At 32.5% G+C, this 10460-nt stretch overlaps 3 protein-coding genes across 3 annotated transcripts in view; 1 reads left to right on the forward strand and 2 right to left on the reverse strand.

The window, feature by feature from the left end:
• LOC108684771 (TATA-box-binding protein) overlaps positions 1 to 2222 on the reverse strand; it is a 2908-nt gene extending 686 nt beyond the window's left edge. The window contains exons 1-5 of the mRNA XM_018189248.1: positions 2162 to 2222; positions 1986 to 2061; positions 1183 to 1600; positions 443 to 573; positions 111 to 354 (exon numbers count right to left, since the gene is read on the reverse strand). Of these exons, the coding sequence (XP_018044737.1) occupies positions 111 to 354; positions 443 to 573; positions 1183 to 1452 (645 nt within the window). The 5' untranslated portion in view covers positions 1453 to 1600; positions 1986 to 2061; positions 2162 to 2222. The remainder of the gene's footprint in view (positions 1 to 110; positions 355 to 442; positions 574 to 1182; positions 1601 to 1985; positions 2062 to 2161) is intronic.
• Positions 2223 to 3209: 987 nt separating this feature from the next.
• LOC108684804 (tonsoku-like protein) lies at positions 3210 to 7821 on the forward strand. Its single transcript, XM_018189298.1, has 2 exons — positions 3210 to 3279; positions 4012 to 7821. Exon 2 carries the CDS (start codon positions 4060 to 4062, stop codon positions 7819 to 7821), a length of 3762 nt encoding a protein of 1253 aa, XP_018044787.1. The 5' UTR covers positions 3210 to 3279; positions 4012 to 4059.
• Positions 7822 to 8032: 211 nt separating this feature from the next.
• Positions 8033 to 9668, reverse strand: LOC108684820 (U6 snRNA phosphodiesterase). The gene is made up of 4 exons (XM_018189315.1): positions 9574 to 9668; positions 9134 to 9276; positions 8640 to 8974; positions 8033 to 8318 (listed from the first exon to the last, which is right to left on the reverse strand). Exons 1-4 carry the CDS (start codon positions 9666 to 9668, stop codon positions 8130 to 8132), a joined length of 762 nt encoding a protein of 253 aa, XP_018044804.1. The 3' UTR covers positions 8033 to 8129.
• Between the last annotated feature and the right edge of the window lie 792 nt (positions 9669 to 10460).

Genomic DNA, 10460 nt, shown 5'->3' on the forward strand with positions numbered 1-10460 from the left:
TATAAATATTTTGTCGCGATAAATTGTAAACAATTCTATATTTAAAAAAATCTATATTGAGAAAATTAACTCATTTTGTATCATATTTTAATAAGTTTGCCGATACTTACAGGAAACCCTAATTTTTGGATAATTCTTGCGTACTTTCTGGCAGCAAGACGTGAATCTCCCTCACTCTTGGCGCCAGTGCAAACCATTTTACCACTACTGAATATCAGTGCGGTAGTTCTTGGTTCTCTTATTCGCATGATAACAGCCGCAAATCTTTTCGGATTATATTCGGCATTTCTGGCATGAAGTGCTATCTTTTTCAAATCAAGTTTGCAATTTAAGTTAACGGTAGACACAATATTCCTGAAATAAAGCGGAAATATGATTAAAGAAATAAGAAAAGGTAGACGTGAATTATATGTTAGTTGTTTTTATTGAAAGAGTTACTTACTGCAACTGTGGTAAAATTCCAGGATCCGCAGAAGCTGGGGTCATTGGTGTCATTGGTCCTGGCGTCGCGGGACCTATCGACGACGGTGCTATTTGATTATTTTGTGGTACTATCGGAGACATCATATTTTGCTAAAGAAGAAGGAAAAAGTAGTTAAAATAATGAAGTAAATATTAATATGCTTAGAATACTGTATCTTAATTGTATCTTTTTCAGTCTCTCAAATTCTTTACTCAGAATTGCACGAGGTCGTTATTGTATAATGGAAATTTAACGTTCTTTAATAACTCTTTAACATTTATTTTTTTCAATTTTAAGTTTCTGATACTTAAAATAATCCACTAACTGGAATTTAGATCCTGGGATATTTTCCTGAAAAAAATCCATGGATTTGAGAATTAGAAAATTAAAATTGAAAAAACTTCCTTAAAAAATTAGGAAAAATTTCCTAAAAGAATTTTCGTTTTAAATAGTGTAATGATTTGGGGGGAGAGAGAGAGAGAATAATCTAATTTCATAATCTTATTTAATTTATGTTAAGTTCAAGTGAATAATTTTGTTATATAGTTGAAAAATTTTAAACTTTTAAAAATAATAACAAAAAACATCAAATTAAATATTCCTTTAGCATCACAAAAAATATACTTATATTATGTATTACTATTAACAGGTCTAGAATTTTAAATTCCATCGCAATATTATATTTAGCATAGATAACATTAAATTCAACATTGAATTACTGGCGTTTGTGGCTGCATAAGACTTTGTGGTGTCGCAAACGATGGTGTTGGAGCATATGTGTGCATATTTTTTTGTGGTGTTGTTATCATTAGCATGCCACTCTGCATGTTGGGACTCATCGAGTGCAGTTGCTGCAGTTGTTGAAATTGTTGTGACTGCTGCTGTTGCTGTAACGCATTCGGCAGGATTTGTTGATCCTCTTCTGGTTGATGCAGAGGTGTGCCGATGCTAGGTATACTAAAACCAGGACTCGGAAGCATCTGATCCATTTTGCACTTTTAATTAATACACACGTGACTGATGCTGTTTACAACGAATCTTATGTGGAAGTATGAAAGAGATGGAATCCTTGAGGTTATACTAGCATCTTCACAAAGTAGTCAGTGATTTATTTTAATCAGCAGTGAATTACAACGTCTGAAATTTTAATAATTAATTATTATCAAGAAATTTTTATCTTTATACTTTTCTAGAAGACATCAAAAATACGAATATCATACAAAAATCTTTGTAAATAAAAAAACAGAAATTCCAATCTTAATATTTACTGTTTAACTCTATATCATAAATATATTTAAAGATCTGATAAATGTACAGTATAACGTTTCCACTCTCTAATTTTCTTGTAATTTTGTAAATTTGTGTATTTTTATACATAGAATATATTTTGAAAAAAAAATCGTCACTTAAGTCCCATTTGTTCTTAAGAAAATTAAAAGTAAGGGCATTACATTGTATACTTGTTAAAAATTTGATTTTTATCTTGTTAAAATATTGATATTATTACAATCTGAAAATTTACCTTGCCACGAAATCGTTGAGTTTTATTATGGAATTTACAAGATGTGCCTATCAACTCGTGACTCCACCGCGTTAAGCTAAATATAAAGAAATCGATCAAATCGTGAAGAAATAATTCCTGAGAAAACTTTGTCTCATAAACCAAATGGAATCAAATTCAAACGGTTTATTAATTACTTTTCATTTTCATTTTACAGTCTGCAGCGTCTTGTTTACAACCACTTTTAAATCACGAAACTCACGTCTTATAGACGCTCACTTCTCCACGCACGTTTATTTCTAGAAACTACTTGAAACTAGTCGAAATATTTCGTACATTTAATTCTAACAGCCAATAAGAACGTGATATCATATGTCACCATTTTGCCGCGGTTATTTGAATTAAATTATGTCATAATAAAAATTGATTTTTCACAAGCTGTTTCCATTTTAATATTAACGCTTTCTATTTTGGGCAGCAATAAAAATGCATATTTCTGAATTTTTTTCGATAATTTTTATGTAGCAAATATATTTATTTTGGTCTCTCGAAACTTAAAAATTATTCTGTCTCGACGAAATTCATCTTGAGAATACACACACCTTTCTTTTCACCATTTCTCTGAGAAACTTTCTATTTTTTAGCATGATTTACTTCTCGTAAGAACCAGGCGTTTCTTTAAGCTCATATAAATATTTCTTTATATTCTTATTTTTTATTTATATTTATATTTTATGTAATATGTGAGATTTTTCCACAGACTTTTATGATCGATATTCTGGCATTCATAGTCAATTTTTATATTTAAAACTGTCTTAAATATAGTTTTAAGATTAATGTCACGAACCAATCAAAAGATCGTATTAGCATCTTAAAGAATCTTTTTATGCTGATATTTCATGCTTATTTTTAGCATCAAAATAAATTATGTGTGTCAATTTTTATCAAATAATTTATTTTAACACTGAAAATGAGCATCGAGTATCAGCATGAAAAGACACCTTAAACTTTGCGTGGCACATTCATTCATTTTTTGATGAATTTTGGAACGCATCAAATGGCGCCAAAATCGTAGGGCTAATGGCATCAGTGATCCGATCAGATGGTATGACAGATTCGCAGTTTCGTAGGGAATGTTATTTGAATGAAATTGATTGGAAGATATTAAAAAATTTTATTTAAAAAGGAGAGATCATTTAGTTATGAATTTATTATCCTTTCATGATGTTGATTAGTTCAGATTGTGAAAATTTTGAGATCTCACTACATATTAAAAGGGTAATAGTCAGTAGATACATCTTTGTCAAAACTCCAGGTAACAATAAGTCTATTTTTTATTCTTTCGCTATAGATCTTTAATAGAATCTGGCAAGCGATTTTGGCAAAATCCTATGAAAGAAAAAAATATATTTTCTTGTGTATATATAATGTCTCACTCTAACTCATTCTCTCTCTCCTCTCTCTTTCTCTCTCTCTCTCTCTCTCTCCCTCTCTCTCTCTCTCTCTCCCTCTCTCTCTCTCCCTCTCTCTCTCTTTCTCTTTCTGGTCCATTTCTCCCAATACAGTTTAATCTTTGTTTACTTATTTTTTGTCTTCTTCTAATTCTAAGAATTAGAGAAAGGTAAAGAATAAATTTAAGATTAAAGTTAATTTACATTGGTAGAAATGGGTCAGAGTTAGAAAATATAAGTTAGAATAAGAGACAATACATATACAAGGAAATAAAAATGAATATTGATAATTTGAAGAATTTTAGAATTATAAAGTAAAACAATATAAGTTACATAAAATGAAATAGTATATATTGGGAAGAAGTATAAATACCTTGCACTCTTACAAGATATTAACAAAGTCACTTGTGGCCAGGTTCTATAGAGGTTTTTTGTTAGAGCTTTCTTTCTCACTTTTGCCAAATACCAGACATACTTATTTTATTTTAAGTTTTAAGTTCCAAAAGTAACATTAGTTCAGTTATAGAAAACGAACTTAATATCTTAAATTTTTATCAAATGTCTTTTCGATGAAATTAATGTCTTATACTTTATAGGAGTTTAAAGAAGACAAGACATTTTGTAGACCTAAGAAAATTATCAGAATGAACATCGATAAACTCATTAAGAGGAAGCAACATGCCAGACGTGATAATAATCTTCGTCAGTTAGCCGAAATCACAAATACCTTGGGGGACATGTACTTCGAGAACAATCAGTTAAAGGAGGCTCTGCAGGAATATTCTGAGCAGCTAATTGTCTGTGAACAATTACAAGATAAACTAAGCTGTGCGATAGCGCACAGAATGATTGGAGAAGTTTACGCGAATTTGCAAGATTACGAACAGGCCCTGAAACATCAAAATTTACATCTGGAAGGCGCCAAAGACATGAAGAGCTCGATAGAGGAGCAACGAGCATTTGCTACTTTAGGTAGAACTTATTTCTGTTTAGCTGAAAGCTTAATCGGAAAAACTCAGAAACGAGATGAAGCATTGGCAAACGCGAAGATGGCTTATGTGCAGAGTATGGAGCTGTGCGATAAATTAACAGCTACAGAGATCAAAGTGGAAGAGAAGACATTGATGCGGGCGAGATTGCTACTTAACTTAGGTTTAACGTTGGAAGCGCAGAAGGAGACGCAACAAGCGATTAGTCTAATCGAACAAGCGACTGCATTATGTGTATCCAATAATTTTCAGGAAGACCTGCATCGAACGTGTATTTCTCTAGCAACTATATACGAGCGGCAGAGTAATCTTGAGCTGGCATTAAGTTATATCGAAACTGCAGCCACTGTAAATGATGAGCGCCTGAAAGCCGAAGCGAAAATAATAAAGGCTGAACTGTTCATGCGAACTGGACAGTGGATTGAAACGCGTAAAGTATTAGTTCCCCTATATATGAGTACTAGATTGCCAAAAGACATTAATCATCAGGTGGAGAAATATTTAAGAATTATTGTAACGATTTGTCGAGCGGAAAACAGTCTTCTTGTCGAGACTAATACTCGAGCTAAGCAGAAACTATATGAGACCTTAGGCGATGCAGCAGTCGCCGTGCAATGCTTTGACAAAGGTGCAGAATATTATCGACAAATGTTGACTTACGCGGAGGAAACTGGTGAACAGATAGGTATTTCTTTAATGAGTTTGGCTCAAACGCTCAAAGATGCAGGACGTTACAAAGAAGCATTGCCATTCGCGCGAAGGGAATTAGACCTTTGCACCAATCCTCTAGAGAAATACAGGTCGGCATTATTTTTAGCGGATTTATTAATAACAGCGAATGCCGCTGATGTGGAAATACGGGAATGTTACACTTTAGCATTAAGCGCAGCGAACGAAAGCGATAACGTTAAGCTACAAAAGTTTGTCACAAGAGAACTCGTCAGTTATCTGGAATGCGTAGGCCAGTTCGATGAGGCAGAGGATATAAAGCAGAAAGTAGGATTTTTGGAAGCACTGAGCGATACAGAGAGTGAAGCGTCCGAGGAAAGCGATAGAATCGGTGCAGATATTTGTCTGGAGGATTTGTCTGATCTAGAACCCGAAGAGAATATCACGAAGCCGGTTGGTACCAAAAGAAGATCGAGGAGGGGAACGTCAACTGCAATCAAGAGGAATGAAAAGGGTGAAACGCAGCTCCATGTGGCGTCAATCAACGGTGACATCGATGTCGTTGAGAAACTCTTGTCATCCGGTCATTGTACAAATGTCAGAGATAACTATGGATGGTCCCCGCTTCACGAAGCTGCTAATCACGGTTACATAGACATCGCGGAACTACTTCTGAAGAACGGTGCTAATGTTAATGATCCGGGCGGTACGTCCTGTAAAGGTGTGACGCCGCTTCACGACGCTGCATGTTGCGGACACTTTTCGATGATGCATCTCTTGATACAACACGGAGCAACTGTGACGCTCAAGACCCACGACGGCGAAACTGTGCTGGATTGTTTGGAAGGCTGGAGAAATCGCGTAGAAGAGTTAAGTCCCAAGGATTTAGTCGAATATGACACAATGTATAAAGAGCTTTCGGCTGTTATTCCATTGAAAAAGAAAAGGAAGAGATCTAACGACATTCGAACTCCGGACGAAAGATCTACATCGTTCGAGACATCTGAAGTTCGAAAAATATCCGCCGGTGAGGATTATAAGAGAACAATAGCGAACTTGCGGACCTTTAATAAAATTAACACTGTTAGTGCATCTAAAGGTAATAATGAGGTAGTAACTAAGGCGGTTACACCTTTAATTAACGAAGAACAAGTTCTTGTTGATGATTGGCTTGAAGACGATATCGCAGGTGCAGCGAGGAAAAAATCTACGAACAATCATCCTACCACAATCAAACGAAAGTCTTCTGATGGAAATCTGGAGAACGCTACTAAAAAGTTGAGACTGAACGATTCATGTCAAAGTAAGAACGGATTTAGTACAAGCGAAGGCAGCGATGATGATTTCTCTGACATTGTTGAATTATTTGAAGAACCTAAGAAATGTAAGAAAAAACGACAGATATCTTTGATCTCAAGTGGATTTATCGTGTCTCGCAGTCGTACACCGTCTCCAGTGGCTCATTTGCAATCATCTCTTGCAATAAATTCGAAACAGCACGACAAAGAATACATACATTTACGTACGTTTGTCAAAGATAAAGTGTTCAATCTAAAAGTAGCAGTTTGCGAAGACGAGCAAGAGTTCCTGATGTACATTACAAGTACTACCGAACGCATGTTTCATGATGAAACCGGTTGTACAGTTAAACTGTCGTTTCAACCCATAAATGGGACTGTCGTGACGAAAGAGATTATTCTAAGAATCACGAGAGAGAATGCGAATGATAAATTGGAATGTGAAGTAGTCGAACTGCAGGTTCCATCCATCGTCGAGCGATTCAAGACAATTTGTTGTACTCACAACCTGATGCCTTGCGAAATCGTGCTAAAGTGCCTGAGATCCTGTGAGAATACGTCGATATTTCGTTTAAAATCTGACGATATCAATAAACAAGTACTTGTGCCGTTATTAAAGACCTTAGAATACGAAAAGAATATTAAATTGTTACAATTGTCGGGCACTGCATTACTGACAGCGGGAATACATTTACATCAATGTCTCTCGAATATGTCGTCTCTACAGGAGCTCTATTTAAAAGGCTGTGATATTGACTTCGCCTGTTTACGCCAAGTAAATTCGTTGCCTTCTCAATTAAGAATCTTAGATCTGAGTTATAATCCGTTGAATTCCGAGAGCCATGAGACCCTGCGAAAGCTAATTGCGCCCTTGAGATACTTGCAAACTCTTAACTTACGTTACTGTATGCTGGAAAACTTTTATCTTCCACTTGACAATCCCAATCTAACAAGCTGCGATATTTCGTGGAATAAATTAAATCGCGATGCAACGACTTCTTTCTTAAGTAAGCAATTGTTTGATTTGAATTTATCTAATATTCTGTCTTCCAACCGTTTCATGTTAAGTCTAGATACGAGTATAGGTCTGGCGCCGAGCTTAGAGTCGCTGGATCTTTCGTTCTGTGACATATTAGATGCTGATGTAAAGATCATCTTAACGCAATTGCCTAGACTATTAAAATTAATACTTCGTGGGAATATAAATGTGTCTGTGTTCTCCATAAACTCATTGTTAAGTCGTCAGCCTACATTAACTTATATTGATGTCAGTGGTTGTAAAAATATTGTCAGTAATCCAGAGGCAGGATTATTTATACAAAATCCTGAAGTTTGTACGCTACTGGCTAGCATAGAGCCAAATTTATGTGATTCTTGGATTAAATTGTGGCAAAGTGCAGGTATTGTAATAAAATTGCCTCATAACTTGGCTATTTTTAAACCAGTATGACTTTCTGTAAAAAATATTTTGTATATATATATATATATAATTTTGATACAAAAAATAATTTATTTAAAAAAAATATCTTACAATTATATGTAGATACCTCTAAAACAAATTTATATTTTATAATACATACATATATTTATAAAAGCAATACTATTACAATTTATAAAATATTATCTCTTATATTTTTAATGTAAAAAATCAGTAGGTTCAATCAATTCAGAGAAACAATCAAGTAATAGTTTTGCTTTTTTATAATAAACAGATACTGTATAATTTCCTAGATTTTATAGTCTAATTTATAAATTTTGTTATTTCAATTTAAAGATATAACATTTATTTCCAATTTTGCATTGTATATCATTGACATGCACATACGCATCTTCCATGTTTTCTGCCAAAAATTTGTTTAGACTGCTAGTAAGAGGTGACAGAATTTCTTTTAAACATGCTTGCTTGTCTCCGAGGCACCAGAAGAAACTTATGTGATATGAAGTATCCTGTATATAAGAAAAATATATCAAATTAATTTAAATCTTCTGATCTCTTGTTGCATTTTAAGTTATGATTTACACGAAGTCTGTTCTTTTTAATTGAACTTCTTATTCATTTTTTTTTCTTCATGTTGGAGAAAAAAAAAGAAGATGAAGTTCTGCTAGAAAAAGAATAGGCCTAAAACATTTTGTTTCTGACATAATCAACATCATGACTACAGTGAAAGATCAGAAGACATAAATGTAAATTATAAAATCTGTTACTTATTTCATATATGTATAATACATGTAACAAAAATGCAAGAAAGAAATATTAATTTCATGTACCTTATAAAATGATGGTAATTGATATTCAGCTAATAAATTATCAAAAATTTCTGTTAGGCACTTCAACATTTTATCCTCATCTTGACAATAAATTCCAAGAAATGTACGAGTTCTCTCCTCATTGCAATACACCCTTACATCTGTGAGTTGTATGATAAATTTCTTAAAGCTATGACACGCCAACTTTATGCCTTCTACAAACGATTCAATCCAATGAAACTTTAAAACTAAAGTACGGCTGAGACTAATATGAAGATTAGAAATGATGTTGCCTTCAACAGGCAGTTTGTTCAACACAGACTTCATCCATGTATAAAGACAATCGCTGGGTGCATCTGAAATCAATTAAAATTTTTTCTTATTTCTTAAATTTTTTAAAATAATTTTAATATTGATTATTTAATATATCAATATTAAGCAAAGATTCTTTGATCTATGTTTATACTTATATAAGATTTAAATTAATACTTCTTGATATTATTTGAAATACTTACAGTTTATGTAAATCAGAGTTGTCCAATTACCACGCTCATGTTTAAAGCTTCGTATTCGTCCATCATGATCCAGTGGATCATCGATCACTTCTTCGTTAGATGTAACTCCTTTCCATGATAAAATACTTGCAGGTAAAGTTAATCTATAAATTTATTCAACATTATTATTTTTTGTTCTTGCGTCATATATCAATATTTAGAAAAAAATTATGCGGAACTTTAACATTATACCGCATATAATTAATCTTAAATTATCTACTAATAAATATATCAAGAAACACATTATCTTGTGTTTGCAAAGTGCTTTCCCTTTTATAACCTCAAACTTAAGAATTATAATTTTGATTATTTCAAATATTGCTTTTCGTTTTATATAAATAATTAAAAAATGGGTTTCCCAAGAAAGAATTAATCTAGAATGAATAATGTAATTTATGTACTTGTTTACAATTTTATGATCATCTTTCTTCGTCTCATCGTGCTCATCTTCATCCGAATCGGAAGAATAAGTTTGTATTAAATGCAAACCTGTCATATTTTTTTACTTTTAATATTAAGTATTTATTATCACTTCTATAATCTTACATAAAATATAACAGAAATATAACAGAAATATAATGCTGCAAAAGGAATATAAGGTTATGTTTGCATACCATGCACACAAATTTAAGGGCTTCCATACAATAAAAGAACAGAGAACAGAGAACAGAGAACAGAGAATAAGAATTTCAACCTATCAGAAATCATGTATTGTGGAATCACAGCTTCCCTGTTCCTTTTATTGTGCGGAGTCCTTAACAACCAAGGATTTTTTTTTTATAGATATATTCTTCTGCATTAAAAGTTGAGTCATCCTTAGTTTCTTACTGATTGGCTGGTGTCGTTAAGACCAAATATGGCGAAACTACCAATTACATTCAAAAATACTAGATGTATTAAGAAGGAATAATAAATTTTTAAAAAATAGAGAAGTATTTATTATGAATAGAAATATATTTTCTAAATTTAAAAATTTTGATTTTCAAAATATACTAATGCAGATATTAATAATCAGCAAAATAAGTATTCAAATAAAAACGTATAGTAACTTTATATTATTCAGAGAATATTATAATAAAATCGTGTAATAATAATAATAAGAGAAATCTTAAAATTTGGAAATTGTCTTTATGAAATTATTAGATATTCTTACGTGACATCTTTATAGATATCTTCAATATCATCGATTTATATGATGTTTTTGAAACAAGCTACTGTAAGATATTTATTCTCAGGAGCCCTTTTACGTATAATTTTAATTGATATAGTTTAAGCAATAATGCATAAA

This window comes from Atta colombica, unplaced genomic scaffold, assembly GCF_001594045.1.
Source record: "Atta colombica isolate Treedump-2 unplaced genomic scaffold, Acol1.0 scaffold140, whole genome shotgun sequence".
Classification (NCBI taxonomy): Eukaryota; Metazoa; Arthropoda; class Insecta; order Hymenoptera; family Formicidae; genus Atta; species Atta colombica.